The sequence below is a fragment of the Rhinolophus sinicus genome, chromosome 14 (assembly GCF_057876585.1).
Source record: "Rhinolophus sinicus isolate RSI-liver-muscle chromosome 14, RSI-T2T, whole genome shotgun sequence".
Taxonomy (NCBI): Eukaryota; Metazoa; Chordata; class Mammalia; order Chiroptera; family Rhinolophidae; genus Rhinolophus; species Rhinolophus sinicus.
This window is the reverse complement of record NC_142514.1, coordinates 71,114,075-71,136,661: the sequence shown is the minus strand read 5'-3', so window position 1 is coordinate 71,136,661 and position 22,587 is coordinate 71,114,075. Positions and strand designations below refer to the sequence as shown.

At 35.0% G+C, this 22,587-nt stretch overlaps 2 protein-coding genes across 2 annotated transcripts in view; one reads left to right on the top strand and one right to left on the bottom strand.

Moving 5' to 3' along the window:
* LOC109458541 (uncharacterized) overlaps window positions 1-22,587 on the bottom strand; it is a 101,407-nt gene that overhangs the window by 48,050 nt on the left and 30,770 nt on the right. The gene's annotated exons all lie outside the window — the stretch shown is intronic.
* Window positions 624-20,391, top strand: GCLM (glutamate-cysteine ligase modifier subunit). The gene is made up of 7 exons (XM_019752626.3): window positions 624-1,158; window positions 4,997-5,062; window positions 6,399-6,483; window positions 9,405-9,464; window positions 10,484-10,686; window positions 11,906-12,020; window positions 16,482-20,391. Exons 1-7 carry the CDS (start codon window positions 1,033-1,035, stop codon window positions 16,649-16,651), a joined length of 825 nt encoding a protein of 274 aa, XP_019608185.1. The 5' UTR covers window positions 624-1,032; the 3' UTR covers window positions 16,652-20,391.

Sequence of the window (22,587 nt, the reverse complement as noted above, 5' to 3'; positions counted from 1 at the left end):
CATATATGAAATTTAATAGGAGTAAAGAATCACAAAATCCTCTAAGGGAATGGAAAATAAAATCTTCCCTGATCTCACTGGTTTAAGTATTCTCTTTAATCTGAATTTATCTGGAAACTGCCCTGAGATAGTTTTATATTATTACGTAGTGTTTCCTATGCTTAGGCCTTGTCTGTGAAACTACCGTTTAAGCTTCTCAAGGGCAAAGATGAGTTCTTATTCTTTGCTTCCACACACTGCCCAGCAAATCGTGTAAATCAATAGGCCTTTAATTAATGGACATAAAGAAAAATTAGCAGTTTGGGTGAAAGCCTTGGAGAAAGAAAATGAAGAGATAGGAAAGAAGAAGAGACGCTTATGCATTAACACCTGCTTCTGAGAACTAAAACCAGCTAGTATTTCAAAGTCTTGGTAGATATTTTCACTGTCATTTTAAAGAGGTGTTTAAGGAAATCACCAGCATGACCGCCTATTGGCTGGGAGGCAAGACCGCGAGCGCAGTTGGTGACACTAGGTGGAGGTGGGCGGGCCTGCGCGCCGCCCTCTGACCGGCAGGGGGAGCACTGCCGAGCGCCGGCCCCGCCCCGCCCCGCGCGCCCCGCGCCCCGCCCGCCTCCCGGCGCCACGCCCGCCGCAGTCCAAGGGCCAGTCACCCGCGGGCCGGCGACCCGCAGCGCACTCGGCGCCCCGCCCAGCCCGGCTCCGCCGCGGGACGGGTAACGGTTACGAAGCACTTTCCCCGCCGCGATTTCTGCTTAGTCATTGTCTTCCAGGAAACGGCGCCCTCAGTTGGGAGTCAACTCTCGTGCGGCGGCCGCAGTAGCAGGAGCCGCAGCCTCCAGTGCGTCTTTGCCGGACCTCCGCTCCGCCGCCGCCCGGCCTCCCGCGGGCTCCAGCGCAGGCCAAAGTCCCGCCACGCGGGGCGGGCAGCCTCGCGCTCGGCTTTCCAGCCTCGGGCACCGTGTCTGCGGGGCGGCCTCCTTCCCCGCCTGCGGCGCCATCGCCGCCTGGCCCCCTCTGTCGGCCGCTGCCATGGACACCGACAGCCGCGCGGCCGGGGCGCTCCTGGCGCGGGCCCGCACCCTGCACCTGCAGACAGGGAACCTGCTGAACTGGGGCCGCCTGCGGAAGAAGTGCCCGTCCACGCACAGCGAGGAGGTGAGGGCGGGCGAGCGTTGCCCGCGGAGACACGGGGCTTCCGGGCCTGACCGCAGGCCGCGCCCGGCGGCTCCGAGAGGCGAAGAAGCGCCAGGAGGCATGGGCGGGGGGCGGGCTCTGTGCGCACCTGGCGGCGCGACGTCGCACCCAAAGCTCCTGTTGGGGGCAACGGGTCTTAAAAAACTTGGCGGTGCAACTTCACACCGAGTGACGCCTGCATCCGTGCTTATGGCTGATATCCAAACGCTCAAACCTGTCGCATCCCTCTCCCTGGCTAGGGGGTCAGACAGGACCAGTATTTCGCTTGGTTCCGCTCCCTTCCCCACACCGTATCCAAGTGAAAAATAGTTTAGAGATTAGTTTTTCGAGGGTTCAGATGAAGTAGTAGTAATAACCCACTTAGCTTTTAGGATGTTGGTTTCTCTGTTGCTGTGAGGCAAATGATTAAACACTCAAATTCAACTTTGGAATACAAAGTATATATTTATTTTCGAAAGATTAATCTGCCTTTATTTGCTTAAAGATTAATCACTAGTTTGAAGTGGCAGAGATTAGTCTGGAATTATACATTTGTTTCATATTTGTTACATAGCTGGTCATTCCTGAGCAGACAATCATTGACTGCACAATTAATTGCCAAGGCATATTGGTGGTATGGGACAATTTTAGTGTTTAACAATAATAAATAAAGCACACCTTTAATTTAGGAGCTCTGTGACTTGGGGCAAGTCACTCTTTCTGAGTTGGTAACTTTAAACTGGGATAATAATACCTTCATCAGATAGTTGGAAAATAATATATGAAAATGCTCATCATGCAGGAATTTAATTCCCTGTTTTCTGGTTCAATCAGAAAGATAAATCTTGATTAAGAGAAAAAATGTCCCAAACTGTGTCATCATATGACGTTATCAATTGTGTTTCTAGGCACTGTCTGCTCTTTTATGTAAGATGTTGGTGATATGCTTTGCAGCAGCACATGACATCCCTGAGTGTGCAATGGACCTCTGCCCAGGTCTGATGTTGGGAGTGGGCACCCATCAGGAGATGAGAACTCTTGGTTGTAACTTTAATAGGAATCAGTATCTGTACCATATTCTGTGTCCAGGTTCCAGCTCAGTTGGTATGTCTTGTTTTGTTCAAACCACCCCATTTGTACTGTTTCTCTCAAAGATAAATATTTCTGTAGTTAGTTCTAGACCTTTAATTTCCCCCAGAGCTCCTGGTTCAGGACACCATTTTGCACATATATTGATAACATTGGGTGAATTTTTTTTCTCTTATCTCACTATAACACACTCTAAAGTGGTGGCTTTCCAAGTTTTATTTACTGCAAACCCAGTGAGAAATGCATTTACCTTGCAGTCCAGTTCATAGTTTTATATATATCAAAGGTTTCATGAAAGGCTATTAATCCTTACTGTATACTACATATTCTGATTTTTTCCCCCATCCTATTTAAAAATTATTTTTACACTTGATTTCTTAATGTAGGAATGAGTCACACACCCCAGTTTGAAAAATTTGTTCAAAAGGTTAATTGTGTGTTTTATTTTGGGTGCAGCATAAGAAGGACAAAACTAAAGAAGTTGGAAAACTTGAAGATATGACAACATATTGTAGGGAAAATATGACAGCTTACTTAGAATAGGAAAGGCATGCTTTGTTTCCATGTAAAAAAGAACTTTGTAACAACCAGGGCTTCAAATTGGGATAGGCTACTTGGAACAGATTAACCTCATTGAATAAAGAAACTAATAAATCACTCATTAGTGAGAAAATTGACACATTGAGTAGAGAGTTCAATTAAATTTTCTAAAAGGTCTCCTAGTTCTTAGGTTTGTTGTTTGTTTTTATTCTGTGATCGCTGCCCAGATCTTTTGTTTCACTAGAATTTTATGAAATCAAATCTGTGTGTTTTTTTTAAATGTGCTATTATAGGATTGTTTTACCCAGTTACTTGTGAGGGTATTTGACCAGTTGAATCATGTGGTATTTTTAAAACTCTCATACAACCCCAGATTTAACAGTACACTACATTATGATGATACTTATCTTCAGTTTGATACCACGTGATAAGAATGAAGAGAGCAGAGAACAAAAAAGTACAAGGTTAATGTTCAGTCAATACAGATAACGTATAAAAGATTAAAAAATCACTAGGTTTGTGATATAGTCAATGAATTTTTCATTATTGTGACATTGGACTGTTCCTTGATATTTCCTGACATTTTGCAGAATCCAAGGTTAATTAAAGAAATGGTTTCAAGAAGGGGAGAATACTCTGAAAATATATGTATCTTCCTGAATTGGGGAATTCACCAAGAAAGCCTTTAAGTATGCAAATGAGCCATCCTTCCAGAAGAAAATTTCTTCGAATTCTCCCAGGATTTGAGCAAAAGCACTCCTAATAGAATTGTTAACTTCCAGTCATTTCTGCTGCCTCAACTTTTACTAATTTTTAAAAGAATATTGACTGTAATTCTGTCTGGAATGATTATCAACTGATTTTTATCTACTGACCTGGATTTGATTATATTTTCCATAAAGATACAGACCTTGTAAATTGAATTCATGTGGGTTATTGTAGGTAACTTAGCACAGGTAAAGCTGGACTTAGGTGACTCTGAGCTCTTAAACCGATAAACCAGTTGTCCCTTGCTTATATCAGTTTTTATCATAAGCAGTCATAGATCACATAGTGAGTTCAGAAGTTTAGTCTCTGTTGTTGATATTAGGAAAGTGCTTTTGCAATTTAGAGGCTTGCTCCTAGTTACTCATTTATTTTTTCATTGGTTGTCCATAGAATGCAAAGCACTGTGCCTGCCCTTGGATATTTATAAGGTAGTGATTTCGAACTGCTAGTGTTGCCCATTAGTAGTCATAAGTCAGTTTAGGAAGTCATGGAGCAATATATTTTTTCTAATTAATAGAATAGAAGCCATCAGAGTGCCTGGCATGTGGTGAACGTAAATATCATTTTATAAATTTTTTGTTTTATATGTAGGTAGGTTCTCACTCACTATGTGAATGTGTGCCTTACTTTGGACCACTATCAAATAAGTTTGAAATATACTGATACAATAAATAAAAGATGTATAAACATTTTAATGAGTATACAATATACTTAATGTTAGTTACAATATATGTAATGTTAATGTAAATTTTGTTTATATAAGAAAGCGTTGAAGACAGGTTGGAGGTGTACCTGAGTGTTAGGACATGACATAGGGACTGACATTATGCAAGTTAACTTCTGTAAGATATGACTGTGGTGGTTCTCAGACTTTAGATTCCATATTGATTACGTGGGCTGCTTGTTAAAATAAAAGTTCTGCCCTTGTAGAGTGATTAAGCAAGTCTAAGATGGAGCTCAGGAATTTGAATTTTAACAAACACCACAGGTGAATCTGATGTAGGAGTTCCTCTGGCCTCATTGAGAGAATTATTTGTTTGTCTTTGAGGAATAGAGCATAGGGGTTAATCTAGTCAGGCTGCCTGGGCTTGAACCCATGTTCCGGCATTTATAAACGTTATTCTTGAATTTTTTTGTTTATGAATGCTCTTATGTCTCAAAAGTTTGCTTAAGTTTTTATTGGTACAAAAACACTTTGAAAGTAATTAGATTACTGCTTTAAGTCAACATTTGAGAATTAACAGTAGGATAAAAACATCTAAATTTATTTTTGTTGAAGAAAACAAAAACCTTGTGGAGTTATTTACTTTGTTTGATATTTCCTACTGACATTTTTCCAACTTATCAAACTAAAACATTATTACCATAGAAGTGCAGAAAAAAATAGTTTGGTTAACAGTTTCAAAATACATTCCTTTTGCAGCTTCGAGATTGTATCCAAAAGACCTTGAATGAGTGGAGTTCCCAAATCAGCCCTGATTTGGTCAGGGTGAGTAAAATGTGTATGAAGTAGTCACGCAGTTCAAAGGGGAAGTGAAGTAAGTGCAGGATATTAATTTCCTCAGTTTTGATAGGGAAGTCAAATAGACAGCATAAAACTTCTTGTGGCTGATATGCTGAGCTGGCAGCCTGACTCAGTAGGCTTCAGCATCAAACAAAATCTGGACTGCGTAGTCAACTCTTCAGCTGGACAAGACACTAGGATTCTCTGCTTAGTTCCCACCACAGTTTCCTCACAGTGTATTTTTGTTCCAGTTTATATTTGGTCTAGTAAAGGAATGACTACCAAACATTTTTGGTTGGTAGATGGCTTTGGTAGAGTATCACCCCAACAATATTGTCACCTGAAATAATTTTTAAAATGTCTGTTTCTGGTAAAACAGTAAGGAACTGTGTTTCATTACATGTCAGTATATGGCTGTTATCATAAATGTTAATATACGGAACACTCATAAACCACTCTTTTGGGATTCACCTTAGCCAAAGGCACATAACAAATTACATATACTTCTTAAAGCATAGAAGAACTCATGTGCTGGACATACTTATTCCCCTGGGCATACTGCAAGGTTATAACTTGATACCTTGGTAGGTAGACATTGATTAATGTCTACTATCAGTCTCTTTTTCTCTGATATGCCCATTTACTCTATTTATGCATAACCAGTAAACACTTAACTGTACTGATCCAGACATTTGTAATATGCTCAAGAATTGTGAGAAAAACCTCACTGTTTATTTTGTTTTAATCTTGTAAATGTGAGTTAATATGTTCCTGATTTATATGTGCTAAGATTTTAGCATTTTCCTCATAAATTATTCATTATACATTGAATGGACTTTACTTTTTTTATTGCACTCAGAAAAAAATGTTTTGGTTTAAAATGTTTGTGATTAATGTAGAAAGTTTTTAATGTGTCATTGTCAGATGGATAATATTATTTTTCATTAGTTTTTTTTCTAAGTAAAATTATATACTATACTTGTGGTTCTAACTCCTCACATGCCTCACTCCCCTAATTTGTTTGGTTTTGTTGATCATGCATCCCTCTGATTACCTGATCAAAATAAGACACTTCTCCCCAGAGAATGGATACATATACACACACACACACACACACACACACACACACACACACACACAGTGTTTTACCTTTATTTCAGGGCTTTAAAAACCTTATGAAGCCCATTCAGACCTCAGGTAAAGATCCCTGTTATCTTATGGGTCCTCTGCTTCCTAAAGGGCATTATGGACAGTAGAAAATATACAGCTAATTAGAAACATTAATTTTGTATTTATTGTAAACATCGTGTGTTTATTATAGGAGTTTCCAGATGTCTTGGAATGTACTGTATCTCATGCAGTAGAAAAGATAAATCCTGATGAAAGAGAAGAAATGAAAGTTTCTGGTAAAGTCCAGCCTTTACAATTCATTATGCTATACAGTGGAAATGGTAGTGAGGTTTTGTCAGGTGTGGGAATAAGCCTTGATTTGCTTCTGGTAATGAGTGACTCAGTCACTACGTGTGGGGAAGATTCTTTTTAAATATAATTTTAATGTCAACTCTTAGAGGGAATTAATAGGGGGTCAGTATTGGCTACTTCAGTGGAATCAGAATAGAACTTCACCTTGCTGTTCTTCACAATGCTTTTATTAGTTCATATGTCAGACTTCAGAGCTGTAGAATGATTAAGATGGAGGAAATGTAAATAGAGGGAAATCTTAAGAAGAGTGTCTACCCAAAGCCCTCTCTTCCTGATGAGACACTGCCAAACAATGCTGTGATTACCTGGGAGTATAAAAAGAAGTCTGGGCAACAAGTTGCATGAAGAGAAATAAAATACATGTTACACCCATTCAACAGATATATCAGATGATGACTTTTCAGAGACTCTGCTAAGCTGAAGGAATGAAAGATGCACTGTTCTTGCCCTCAACTTATCGTCAGCATAGCACAGTCATTAAAAGCTTGAACTTGACTAGATTGAAATTCCTGTGTGTGCAGACTGGTATAATCTTGGGCTAACAAGTTATATAACCTCTCTGAGACTCAGTTTCCTCATCTGTAAAAATGGGGATGCATCTGTTTCACAGGCTTCTTTGTAAGTTATTAATAGATGAAATAACCAAAGAAGTACTTATCCCAGTGCTTGGCACAAAGTGCTAGGTAACTATTATTTATTACCATTTGTGGATGTGCTGTGGTTGTTATTATTTTTATTGGAATGAACATGAAAAATAAGATAGGACATTGTTTTTTGACTAATAATAACTACCATTTATTGAGTCTTGCTTTGTACCAGGCACTGTACTTGGCACTTTTTGGTTATATTTCTTATAATTCTTAAAATAATTACAAGGTAGAGCTATTATCCCCATTGCACAGGTGACATTAAATAACTTAAAAGTTGTCATACAGCCAGTAAGTGGTTGAACCAGGAATCCATTCAGGTATATCTGACTCCAAAACCCATTTCTTTCTATTAATTTCATAGTGCTGTTTGAGTTGAAAAGGAAGTAAAAGCAACATTTTCTCTGTGGTTGATTGCAGTTCATCATGGTTTAGATCCATCTTGGAGCTCTTACAAGTTGTTTTCAGTCCCTGGAGGGCTTCAATTTTTTGATAGGTATCAAAATTCTCCCCATATGAAGAGCATTCCTCTCTCCACTTATCTAAAATGGTCTGTTCTTTCAGAGCGACCATTTCAAATGGCACGAATTTATGGCCAGAGCGATTGTGGTGGGGGGGTTTTCATAGAGTATAATTATAGGAGCTAATGTTGGACCAAAGTGAAGATTGACTCACCTGGTAGAGGAGCTGTGATGTCTTTTAAATAGATAAGTTGCATGAGGAAAGCTGTATTTTAGGAAGATTATCTAGCAGTAGAAAGGAAAGGACAAATAAAAGAAATGTATAAAGGAAAATTGGTTGTATATGTTGAGTGCCGGACACTACATACAGTATTTCATTAGCCTGGTTTTTTCTTCATTCCCCTTTTGGGTTTTCTCTCTTCCTGCTCTCCTACTACTCCCTCTATTTATCTGTTAAATATGTTTAGATTTTTTGAACACTGGATTTATATAAAGTAAATATAAATGTGTAAAGTTGAGTTGAAATTAAGCCAAAGCCTCAGTCTTATAAATATAGAAAACTACTCAACGGAGTTGAAGAAAGAAATGCCAATTAATGTGGTCCTGGGTAGGTGTATATTGTACCTACTAAATGAGCAAATATATATGTATATATTTTTAACAACATTATATATATTATATGTTATGTATATTTTAAATACATTGTATATTGTTAGGAGAGCAACTCTTTAACTTTTAGTGGTACCAGTCTTTTATATAAAAGTAGGAAGTAAATAAAATAGAACAAGACTCACAAAGCAGCTCATATCTGTTGACTCATCACATTTCTGACAATTTGTTCTTGGGAAATGCTTCACCATGATGTTGAACAAAAAAGTTACCAAGATGTTTATTTTATTATTATATGTGATAACAAAAAACTGGAACTAATCTAATTGTTTAAAAAACAGAAAATGTAGTAAATTATACCCTATCGAAATTACAGAATAATGTTCAGCCATTAAAGATGAGTATGTAAAATTTTTCATTGTAAGTATGTACAGAGTACATAAAAATCTAAACAATAATTGCTTTCAGTGATGAGACTATTGGCAATTTTTTTTGTCTTTCTACTCATTTGTAGGTTTTCCTTATTTCTATAGGGAATATATTATTATGATTTTAAAAAGTTAAGATAACCAAATACTGCATAGAGATTTAAAAAAATATTTATTACATAAAGGTAAACCAAATAGAAATAGAAAAAAATGTTATACCCTGCTTCGTATGACCAAGAACAAGAAGGAAAGGTCTAAAAAAATTTTTTTAAATGATTGTATTAAGAAGGGACTTCCCCCCCCCCAATTTTCTTATTACGAGCAATTTTTATTTAGTCTATATATATTTTTTTAGTTTATTGGGCAAAGTATTAATAATAATATGCTTCATTAATGTTTAATTTATAAAAATGTACATTTTGAGTAAGTTTCTATATGTATCTGACCTGCTTTCTAATAAATGCGAAATTAATATTTTGTTTTGTTTTGACAAACAGATATTTACTGGCAGTTAACATATAATTTAATTACAATGGAAATATTCTTTTATGTTGAAAATGAGAACTATAAAATTATGTGACTAGGAAAGAAGAAATAATTTTTTCAGGGTTGTCCATCATCTTAGTATTACCAGAGTTACTACTGTATAGTAGAATGTTGCTCAAATGTAGTAATCAGTTTTATTTTCTTTATTACCCAGCAAAACTGTTCATTGTAGGATCAAACTCTTCATCATCAACTAGAAATGCAATCGACATGGGTAAGCAAACATTTAACTTTTTATCTTTATAATGGACTTTAAATTAGTATAGGTGTATTAATTATACCTTGTGTTTAGGTCCACATAAAAAAGAAAATGAGCTCATACCGATTTTACCTTTAAAGTTCTAGCCTAATTTTTTACAGCTTCTGTAGAATCATATCAACTTATGTGGGGTCATATTTTGATATATAAGAGGAATATAAAAGATGTAACATAATTAAATGTTAACTATATATTTGGAGATAGAAATTCTCCTTAATGATATTCTTAGCCCTTTTAATACTATAGATGAAATACCAAAAGCAACAACAAATAATCATTTTTATCTATTTTCAGTACTTGATTTAGGTTATTGTGGTATTACAATTATTCAGTATTTTTTCTTTTAAAACATTCTTCCAGTATTTATATATGTTAACAGTTAAATAATTAATTAGCTCTTTAATATAAATGTAGACTGAACAATAATCATTAAAAATAAACTCCTAAATTATTTTTGTAGAAATTATCTACCTCTATAAATATAGATTATAGACATATAGAAATATAGACCATCATATAGAAATGTAGACCATAAATTCAGTTTTTCGGAGTCTCAAGCTTATTCTTTACTATGACTTCCAATTACAGAATATGAGGTCAGAATTCTTGTGATCATCCACATGAGATACTAGAACTAGAGAAGAAAATGTTACAAAGATGAGGAAGCTACTAAAAAATCTTGGGGCCTAGGAAAAGAAGAGTCCTGTTTCCCCAGAAAAGAGCCGATAGTAGCTGTCAGTTCCCCAGAGGCAGGTCACAGAAACCCACACAGACTAAGTAGATGAATGAGCACTTATACTTTCTTAAAAGATGGAAATGACAGGTAAATTACGAAGCTGAATGAAATAATCTGTTATATAGAAAACTAGTGAATATTATGGACAGAGTTCAGTGGGATGCTTGAAGGACGTTAGAAATACTTGTTTTTATCATGTAACGAACATTCATCCTGTTTGTGTTTTCCTTCACATCAGCCTGTTCAGTCCTTGGAGTTGCACAGCTGGATTCTGTGATCATTGCTTCACCTCCTATTGAAGATGGAGTTAATCTTTCCTTGGAGCATTTGCAGCCTTACTGGGAGGAATTAGAAAACTTAGTTCAGAGTAAAAAGATTGTTGCTATAGGTACCTCTGATCTAGACAAAACACAGTTGGAACAGCTGTATCAGTGGGCCCAGGTAAAGGATGGCTAGATCACGGGATGGCTAGATCTGGGAGGGGGGCACTCTGGGAGGGGCCTGTCTTTTACAGTCTTTGTTGTGTACTGTTGAGCATCACACACATAATGGACACTCACTGTGGGGTGACTATTCCAAATATCAGAGTTTTGAGGCAGGCTTTATATACAGTCTTGGATTTTTTTCTCAAGTATATGTCTAATTGAACTTAATCTAATTTAAAATGAATGACAAAAACACTAGAAATGTATATTGAAGGATTCATAGCCAAATGAATTAAGGCTATTTCCTTTCGTTTTACTTATGTGATAAAAATATTACTTTTTTCTTCAGGTATTATTAGGCCATGGTTGCAATTTTCTAAGTAAGGGAATATTCATATATAACAAACATTTTGCCGACTCTTACCTAAAGATATGGAAGACTTAGTTCGTACAACTTGATATGGAGTGAGTGTCATAAATTCCTCACTGCCACTGTCTGGCCTAATAACCTACAAATTATTAGGGAAGCTGCTTAGTAGTATTTTGCCCTTACATTCTGTATTTTTCTTTATTCCTTTTCATCCCCAGCCTTGTCCTTTTCAGAGCTTTCAATTTCTTATGGAGAGGAAAACCCTAGACAGAGAAAATGTTGTCTTCTTTCTTTCTTTGACTTTGTGGTAGATGGAATGTGGCTAAGAGCCTGCTGAAGAGACTTGGATGATAGAGATGTACATATAATTAAGCAGAGGAGCTATCAAAATGATCTAATTCTTCTCTTTTTCAAAATGTGTCTGATGTTATACTTTAACATTAAATGTGCTTATCATTTGTATTTGATCCTCTACCTGTAAGACATATTCCCTATGTCCCTATGTAGCTGGAACCATCACATTCCCTATGTCTGGAACCATCACACTTACAATCAAGTTTGTTTCTAAGGCAGATGTATTAGGTTGCAGGTTCCAGCAGGAGACTTTTTAATAGTTTAGTACTATATTGGCTTTTCCCTAGAGCTATTTTTCCTTTCCCTGTTACCAGTCACGAGTTAGAAAAACATACAGTAATAAATATATTCATGTAAAAGTATTTTATAAACTTTAAGCATTGTAGAAAGTGATATTTCAAATTTTCTAAAATTGAGTCCTTTTATAGCTTTCTACTTTTTGTAGTACTTAATTTAGTGGCAATACCATGATTCTGTGTTTTGTTTGTTTGTTTGTTTGTTTTACTTATAGGTAAAACCAAATAGTAACCAAGTTAATCTTGCCTCCTGCTGTGTGATGCCACCGGATTTGACTGCATTTGCTAAACAATTTGACATACAGCTATTGACTCATAATGATCCAAAAGGTAAGACAGATTTTCATTTATAGAATTTCATCATGAGCTTTAATTTTACAAGTGCTACGTGTTAAAATTTAATTTCTAATTATGTACAGTGATGTACAATGATGTTACCTAGAACTATTCTTAATGATTAATTCAAAACATATGCCTTTATTTTAGTTTCAGAAAGTTTAGTTTTGTCTTTGTACCAATGGGGAAAAAAGTAAAGTGATCATTTCCTGAACATTAGTCTGTTGAGGTTTATTTATTAAGCTACACAGGAAGCATCTTTTAAGATATTCTAAATAGTATCATATATAATCACGTCTAGTACAGCAAAGATTGCACGAAAGAGCCACTTAATTAAAGAGGATAAATACTATCTGGAAAAAGAGGCGGATAAAATTTAATGTGAAACTTAAGCATTGTAGGATAGGTAAATGATTAGGTATATTATTAATCGTTACTATCAAGACATAAATGTTTGGTGCTAATCAAAAACATTATTTGATTAATGAGAATGGCTTGTCTGCCTCCTGGAGAATAATTTTTTTTGTCAACATTTTACAAGAAAACTAGGAAAGCTGAGAAGAGAATGTCTTACACTTTATACTATTTTTTAGCAGTCTGCTCCATTCTCATTTTTTCACTGTTTCATATGGAGGGGAGGAGGCTTTTTACTTAGTAAATATATGGGCTCTATAAAACAGTATTTTGGTATAGTTAAAAGTGAGAAATACAATATCTTGTGAAAATTTTAAATCTCCATGACATTTTTATAGAAGTTCTAGTTTGATAAATATTGGGGGAAATTATATTTTATAGATGATTTCTGGAGAAAAAAACATTCATCTTTTATTTCCATGTCTAAAAAGATGGCATTATATTTGTGGTTTGATTCAGTTTATTTTTAGGATGCTTATGGATAACCTCTTAAGACTTTATACTGTTTATATTAGCTGTCTGCCCCATTCTCATTTTTCACTGTTTTTTAGGAAGAGGAGGAGAAGGAGTTTTAATAATTATTGTTCATCAGATGCCAGGCGTCATGCTAAATGCCTCAGAGAGATTATCTATAATCCTTACAACAACTGAAGTGAGGCATTTTATTGATGAGGAGATAGAGCCTCAGAGTTTAAGAAACTAGTCTAGGTCACCCAGCTGGTAAGGGGCAAAGTTTGAACTTGGACCTAGGTCCTGGCTGAATTTGCAGCCTTCTCCCACTATGCTGTACTATCTCTATGATGTGAAACATTAGTATTATAGTACGTATTTCAGTCTGAAAACCTTACTTTCTTATCAGTTTCCATTAAATAATACCAAAATAGGAGGTAGTAACCTTTGCCTCCTCCTTCCAATAAAGCTTTCACAAGTAATTAGATTCATTTTTTTAAGAGTCATTTTAATGAAAATCTAATAAAGAATTGGTATTGGTGATTCATTCTATAAATTTTAAATTTCTGTGTTGGCAGATATATCAATTTATCTGTTTACTTTGGGTAGGGGGGGCTCTTCCAACAGTAATTATTACCAACAGCAGTTGTTACCAACAGCTAATGGATGAGTCTGTAGCCCATTCTAGTTCCACTTGAAAAATATCCTATTTCCAGTAAGAAAAGAAATAGGAAAAGACTAAGGTGTCTAGTACTTTATTTCCATGTTATCTAAATATTGGCGTGTGGATTATGTGCCGATGCATCATTGTTATGGCAAAATGTATGGTATGTAACTCTCAAGAGAGATTTAATCCTTATTTGTATGTTTTTTTTACTGACATAATTTGACACTTGGAGTTTTAAAATTTTAATTCTAAACCCTTTAATTAAAATTTATAGGCTGATCCTGCATATACCATTAATGAATTTTCATACACTTGGATCTGTAAATTAAGCGATTCTTCTCTTAAAAGCTTTGTTGTGTTTACTGATTTGAAGGAGTTAACATAGTTGAATTAAAAGTATGTAGTTAAGTTATAGTAAGTTAATGAATAACATAGTTCTCTGATTTTGTGCGGTTGATGTAAGATACATCCAAAGCTATAGCGAATTTTTGTAAGAGTTTATTTGAGCCAATGCCAGGAAGCACAATCTCAAATGCTCTGGAGAAAGACAGTTTTGTGATTTCTTTTTCACGTTCAGCATTAAGGAGGGAACATAAGAAAGTGAAGGTGGGATAAAACAAGGCAGGGGTTGGACTCCAGGATAGTTGACAAGATTATGTGCTCTCTTGAGGGTGGTTAGGTTTCCAAGAGGTCTGAAAAAAAGGTGTTTAAAAGATATGTTAACCTAGATGCACAGAAACAATGGACAGGGGGCTTGCTTAAGGAAGAGATAAACCTTTCACTAAGAAGTTATGTGCCTGGGACATGATTTCCCAGTTAGGAATGACCTGCTCAGTTAGGAATTTATGATCAGATCACCCTGTGAGGTTACTTTCAGTTAGATTTATTTCAGTGCCCTTTTTTCATCCACAGTGCCTTTTTTATTTTAGTTTTTTTAGACAACCAAGTTGTAAAATATTTAACTCTCCTTTTCATCTAAAATAGAATTTTGTTTATAAGTCCCCTAAAGACCTACCTGTGTTCTAAAACTACCTTTACTCCTCAGAAAGTGTTTATTTTCCATTCCTCTTTGTCCTAGAAGTTGCGGCAACAGTTTGACTACAGTCAGGATAAAATTGTGAAGTAGGTGATCCTGATTTAGAACTGTCCCCTTTTTATTTGCTTTACCCCTCCCCCAACTCCCATTAAATCTAATCTGTATTATGCCTCATTCCCTCAAGGTTCTCTTCTGTTAAACAAATCCACGTTAATGTTAACTTTTCCAAAGAGACCTTTGCATTCTGTTTATGAAAACTACCATTTACTAGCTGTGGCAAGTTATCTAACCTCTCTGCCTCAGTTTCTCCTCTGTAAAGGGGGATAGTATTACCTATCTCACAGAGTTAACGTGGATTCAATGAATTAATACATGTAAAGTACTCAGAAAAGTGCCTGGCACATGATAATAACTAACGTTTACTGAGTTTACTCTTGATGCTGTTTCAATATCACAGCAGTTCATTTGGGGCAAATGGGGTTCTTTAGTGCTCCCAAATCGCATTGTGTAGATGGTCACTTTATTTGTATGGTTGGTTCTGACTCCAGTGGAATCTTTCCATATTGATTGATCTATGCAACAAGCACCTACTATGTACCAGGCATTGTTTCTACATACCAAATCAGACAAATCCCAACCCTTATGGAATTTATATTCTAATGGGAGGACACAAACAATAATATAAATGTTAAATGTGATAAATGGTGGTATATGCTATGGAGAAAAGTTGGCTGAGGGGGAAATGTGCCCAAGTTAGGAATTGTTGTTTTATATAGTGTGCTATAGGAGGCCTCTCTGCTAAGGTGTCATTGATCAGAGACCTGCGAGAAGGGAGAGACCCAGGTGGGTATCTAGAAGAAGTGTTCAGGGAAGAGAGAGAAGCTGATGCAAAGCCCCCAAGGTGTGAATGTGCTTGAGGATTTCAGGATACAGCTATGAGGCTAGTGTGGCTGCAGAAGAAGTAAGGAGGGGAGTGGCACATCAGAGCAGTAGTAGAGGGCTTGGACAGGATGTGGAATGGGAAAATAATGATTTCATCAAATAGATGCAAATTAAAAGGTAACCGTTGGCAAAGGTGCTTCAAACGATTGCTGGTGCTCCTGAGGACATGGGTAAGATTGGCACTCTAACATTATCAGCTGCTGGTGGAAGCCTTTCTGGAAAGCAACTGGCAATATACTGTGTATCAAGTCTTCAAAATGTACTTTCACTTTGACCTTGTCATTCCATAACCAGGCATGCATTTTAAGGATGTTCATCATAGCATTATTGTTGTTAGCAAAATATTAGGAAAAACCTAAATTTTTCAGCCAACAATAAAGAAATGTATAAATTACGGTATCTATATGATGTAATATTAATAGGGAGAATTATTAAAAATGCTTTCACAGAATATTTAATTACATGGGAAGTATTCATAATATAAGTGGGGGAAAAATCAGTAAATTAGGCTGTAACTACAGTATGATTTCTAGTTTTTAAGATATTGAGAGAGAGATAGATATAGCAAACAAGTTGGAAGGAAACACATGGTAATAGAAGTGGTCCATCTCTGATTGATAGACTGATGAGTAACTTTTTTTCTTCATTGTACTTTCCTGTAGTTTCCCTCGCAGTACATTAGAATCACCTGAAGATCTTCAAAAAATACAAATACCCAGAGGTTATGAATTAAATAGGCTGGGGTACAGGTATAGATACTTTCTGAAAAACTACTGGGTCTTTCTGATATTCTGGTTCAGTTTCACAGCACACATGAAGAATAAGCATATTTTATATTCAGTTTTGAGATGTTTCTTTTGTTATATTTAAATGCTTTCCTAACTAAATAGTAAAGTGCTTTTGTTTTCAAATTTAACACATTTAACTTGTTGTCGTTTGTTTTAAGAACTGCTTTCTGAAGCAACTTTCCAAGAAGCTCTTCAGGAAAGCATCCCTGACATTCAGGCACACGAGTGGGTGCCACTGTGGCTACTGAGATATTCAGTCATCGTTAAAAGTAGAGGAATTATCAAATCAAAAGGCTACATTTTACAAGCTAAAAGAAGGGGTTCTTAACTATGACTTAGGATCATACCCTACTGACTTGTATTTTCCTTGAATATAAGATAAAATTGAGATGTGTAAAATCTAATTACTGCATTGTCATTGAGGCAGATATTTAGTTATGTTTCACAATATGTTATCTGACAAACTTTGAATACTTCTCTTGCTTCCATATCAGTTCACTTACATGAACCACTGTATTGTTTTCATTAAACTATTGTTTTCTAATTGAAATTGTCTATAAAGAAAATACTTGCAATATATTTTTCCTTTATTTTTATGACTGATAGAAATCAAGAAAATTTGTTGTCAGATATATTTTGGCCTAGGCATCAGGGTAATGTATATACATATTTTTTATTTCCAAAAAATTCATTAATTGCTTCTTACTCTATAGTATAACTGAGCAATTTAATTGCTATTGTTAAAACTGAAATACTGGAAGATATTTTTCCTGTAGTTGATGATCGTGTCTCAGATGAACTGGAGTAGCTGGGATCTACGCAGTAGTGTAAATAAAATTCATTTCTTCAATACATGAATAGAAACAAATTTTTGTTTAAGTTTGCTTACTAACTTAATAACCTTGCTTGCAGTTTACCTATAATAATTTAACCTTGTATTCTTGTGCCATATTTTCTCTTGGTATTCTTTACAAAGACAAACCAAAGTAAATCTAAAAAGGAGACTAGCAGCTTTGAAATTATTATTTGGGGGTTTTATAAAAGCAACTATTATCACCTCCAGATTCTTTTTAATTCTTGATCCATCCTTAATAGTTTGCTAGTCATTCAGGAATATCCAACAAGTATTGAGCACCATGTGCTGGGCATTGTGGGCTCTGGACACAGGATGGACACAGGCATTAAGAATCAGTTGTTAAATATGTGATATTTGTTTCCCACTAATAACTGACTACGGGGGACTAACAGCCAGAAGAGGGGTGCAAAGAGTCTTTAATTTAGGGCCGATGTTGTCTATTTAGATAACTTTATTTGAGATATGGACTTAATTACTTAAAAGCAAACTATATAATAAAAACTTTAGGGCTAGAAGAGACTATAGACCATTTGATATAATTCCTCATTAGTTTAAGAACCAGAAAATAGCAAATAAATAAGCTGTGACCTTTGATATATACTATCGATCTCCTTAATTCTATAAATTTGAAAAGTTCTTCAAAAATCTCTTGTATCTCAATCAATACTTTTAAACCATGTATTTTCATATATGGTTTATAAAATTAAGCTATCTATATATATAAATGAATATGTAATCTGCCCAACTTTTTTCAACTTGGGAAAAGAACTGTGGTTCCATATTCAAAGTAAATACACTTTTCCTATCAGTAAGGTTTTGTGGTTTAGCTGTTGGATAATTTGATCATTAGAATTATCATGTGAAATCAGCTGATTTACCTGTTAAAACTTGTTTAGACTTTGAGCTTTATATAATCTTTAATTAATTGTATGTAATGTTATTGAATGTATATAGTTAACATTTTTATTTGGAAATGTACAACATTTTTCATGTAACATAAGTCTTAAACAAATGCTCATTTTAATTTAGGCCTATACAGTGAGTTGGTCAAGATATTTTAAGAGGAAATTTTAATATCACATTTATTGTTTTTAAAACCCTAGACTTACAAAAATGGATTGTTTGAAGGGTTATTTTGAAAATTAAAAAAAAAAAACACTTACATTGCTAATAGATTTCAGAGGAGATTTTTTGTGTCCCCACTCCTGACAACGAAGCAAGATTATAGATTCATTTTGTGAAGGGGATCATGTATGGAATTTTTAAATGAGTTTTTTGTTTGTTCCACCTCTCTATACCTTTAATTTCTGTTCCTTTAAAAAACACTGATTTTTTAAGGCTTTATAATTTTCCAAATTCATGTTCACATTTTTTTTGTGACCTATCAGAAAATAGCAGATACTTTTCAAATATTTAAGGACTTAATGTTTAAAAAGCCATAAAATAAAGGACAGTGATATTACCAAATAATCGCTTAAAGCTAAGTTATCAATAGTATCTATAACAGGTATGTTTTCAGGGGAGATGTATATCCAGTGACCCAAAGTAGAATGAATTGATACAATTGGTTATTTTCAGTAAACATGGAAAGAAATTGCAGTTTATTATTACATTTCCAAAATAAACCGGAGCCTTACTTTAACAAAATGTACTGTACTTTGGAGTTTGTTCTGTAATAAGTCTATCTTGAATTCCCATTCAAGAAACTAGTCACCAGAAGGAGCAAGGTGACTTATAAAGTATGTTCACATGGTGTAAATTTTGAAGACCACTTCAAAATTGTGCCAGTGTGCTAGTAAAGGATTCATTTAGGGATGACCCGTGCTAGAACTTGAATCCCAAATAATAGCTAATAATTTTCCCATTCTCAGAGATCATTTAGACACCTATATGTGAAATGGAAAATAAAGTTGTTCTATTTTGAATGGATGGTTCAGACTTTTCCCTACCAAAGCCAAGTAGTAACTGAAATAGAATCTTGATTTTCAGTGATAAAAGATCCAAGCCTCATTTAATTACATCTCTTTTCAGAAAAGATTTCCTTTCTAATTTTTCCACCTAGCATTTTCAGTATTTGGGAATGTGAGTTATAAATTTATTATAGACTGACAGTTTATCTTTCTGCCAGTTGTACATTTAGAGTAATTTGAAGTTGTTTTCATGACATTTAAACCATTTCTGTTTTTATACTGAAATATACCAACTTATGATTCAGAACCTATTTTTTAAAAGCTAACTTCCTAATGTACCAGAACTAGTACCTGTCATTTTCCTATAAAATTGGTGATGGGATATGTTAGTTTTATTGTCAGTTTTATTTTTGAAAAATATGTAACATAACTTTTCCCTACCAGATAATTCTAGTTTTATGTATCTGTAATGGTGTACTATAAAATACAGGCAAAATATAAAGCGTTATTAATATTTTAGTTTTTAATTTTATGTATGAATTTAATTAAAATGTTTAATTAACTGAGTTGTTTAAATAGTTGGAAGCATCCTGAAACATTATATTGATTTTGAACTCTTTGAACTCAAACTGAGTAGGATTTGAAAATAAATTATGAATAATTTTTAAATATCCCAGCCATAAAGCTCTGCGTGCATTCATTCAACAGATTTATCGTGTGCTTACTGTGTAACAGGCACTGTGCAAGGTATTGGCAGATAGATACAGAAATGAAAAAACAACCCCTATCTTCTAGGAGCTTAGTATATTTGGGAGGAGAGCTCTGTACATGAACCAGAGCCATAAAAGGCTATATCTGATAATGATCGCAGTGGTGTAGGGATTGGGGGAATGTGGTAGGAAGTGGGGCTGGGAATTATCTATTTTTAGAAGGCTCCCCTGTAGAAATTAGCCTTAGGGTTGGATCAGAGGAGGAGGTGTGGGTGGGCATTCTGTCCAGAGGCCATTGTTTGCCTGGTTTGTAAATATGCTTTTGTTGAATGAGGAACAGTTTATATGTAAACTTAAGACATTCAGTGAAAACAGTTTCTTCAAGAGCTTATTCTTACAAGATAGAAAGGAATGTCTTCTGTTAAGACAAGAGTAGCTACTGTTGGAAAAGTCATGTTTTATAAGACTAAAACTTGCCCAGATCCCCTAACTATATCAGGATATAGCTTTATATAGTTTCCTACCAAAAAATATCAAAAACCTTAATATGTATCCCTTAGCAATGAATAAATGTATAAAATGTCATACAACATTTGTGTGTGTGTGTTGGTCCGTTATTTTAAGAAGGTTCATATTTTACAGTACACATTACTTATTTTGGGTCAGCTCTGTTTTCTCTGTGTCTTTGCTCACTGTTGATTCTTGCATCCTACTCCATTTATGTTCACTTTTTTCTTAAGTATGTTCTTAGTAATTACCAAAGGACTTTGGGCAGTAAACTTTAGGTCCTGTTTGTCTGAAAATGTCTTTAGTTTGTGAGTTTCCAAATACTTTCCCTCAGCAACTTGAATATTCCATTGACTTATAGCATACATATATACTCTTGCTAATGAAAATCTTGATTTCCTTCCCTAGAAATAATGTCTTTTTCTTGCATGCTTTTTTATTTTTAGTTGAAAATTTCAACTTATTTTGATGTGTATAGAATTAGAACAAAGCAGGACACTTAAAACTGACTGCAAAGTTTTTTGATAATAAATAAGAAAACATTGATAACTGGATTTAACTAAAATTTAAATCTTCTGTTCTTCACAAGACACTTAAGAAAATAAAAATGCAAGCCATTGACTCGGAGGAAATATTTTCTAATACATATTTCTAATGAAAAATAAGTTGGACATAATCAAATTTTTTATAAATTGCACTTCAAAGGACACTATCAGAAAGTGAAAAGACAACCCACAGAATGGGAAAAATATTTATAAATCATACATCTAATAAGGAACTTGTATCCAGAATGTGTAAAAGACTTACAACTTAGTTACAAGACAACCCAATAAAAAATAGCAAAATGTTAGAACAGATTTTTCTCCAAAGATAACATATGAAAAGCCAATAAGAACATTGAAAGATACTCAACATCATTACTCATCAGGAAAATGTAATTTAAAACTACAATGAAACACCCATAAAATAGCTAACATTTTAAAAGACCAACAATATCAAATGTTGGTGAGGGTGTGGGACAAGCAGAACTCCCGTATAGCTGGTGGGAATGTAAAATGGTATGACCGTTATGGAAAAAAACTATTTCCTACAAAATTAAATGTACACAACCAAATGACCAGCAATTCAAAAAAAAAAAAAAAAAATGTCCAAAAAGGACACATATGTTTATAGCACTTTACTCATAATAGCTGAAAATTGGAAACCACCCAAATGCTACTAACAGTTCAATGGATAAATGAGTTGTATTATAATCATACAATGAATGGAATACTACTCAGCAATTAAATAACAGCTGAATCTCAGAAACATGCTGAGTGAAAGAAACAAGACATGAAAGTACATATTGTATTATTTCCTTTACATAAAATTTTAGAACAAAATTATTCAATAGTTACTTATCTTTGCTGTTGTTTGGATACTGCAAATCTCTCCAAAGTTTGCAAGCAAAGTATCAGCTGAGATTAGTCTCACCTCTATGCGTGATTGAGGTTGGTCTGCTTCTAAACTCACTCATGTGCTTATTGGCTGAACTCATTTCTCACTAGCTGAAGGCCAGAGGCCTCCCTCACTTCATTGTCACATGGTAACTTGCAGCTAGCTTCCCGCAGAATGAACAAGTGAGAGAGAGCAAGGTGGAAGCCAGCCTTTTTTATAACCCAATCTTAAAGTGATATCCATCACTTTTGTGATTCTTCTTATTGTCACTAGGTTCAGCCCACACTCAAGGGTTTGAAACCAGGAGATGGGATTATTGGGGACCTTCTTACAGGTCAAACTTAATTTAAAAGTAACATTTTATATGTAATAATGCAGAGTGACCATGAATAGTATCTATTATTTGAAGGCTCATGCACTAAAACGCATCTTTTAGTTAATGCCTAAAATTCCAGAGAGAGACTCAACCCTTCAGTTTAAGGGTTTAATTAGTAAAATCTAGACTATCAAGGTAAGAGTCTCCCTTTGGACCTGAGTAATATGTACTGTATTTTTATACCGTACTTACTAAAAGTGGGTATACTGTATTTGCCCCACATCCACTTTGGGTAAAGAGGGTAGACAAAGAAAGTGTTAAGTTGGTGCAAAAGTAATTGCGGTTTTTGTAATTATTAACCTTTTAAACGCAGTTACTTTTCCATCAACCTAACAAATAGCTAAACAGGGCAGACATGGGAAACACATTTTGCAGTTTGGTCTGTGATCAGCAGACCTGTTGATAATAGACCAGCTTAGTCTTCTCAGATTATGAATATGAATTGACATTTTAATTTTGGTATTTTGT

Coding starts and splice junctions, on each gene's coding strand:
- GCLM (XM_019752626.3), top strand. CDS start 1,033: ATGGACACCGACAGCCGCGCGGCCGGGGCGCTCCTGGCGCGGGCCCGC. Junction 9,465..10,483: donor TAGAAATGCAATCGACATGG/GTAAGCAAACAT, acceptor CCTTCACATCAG/CCTGTTCAGTCCTTGGAGTT. Junction 12,021..16,481: donor GACTCATAATGATCCAAAAG/GTAAGACAGATT, acceptor GTTTGTTTTAAG/AACTGCTTTCTGAAGCAACT.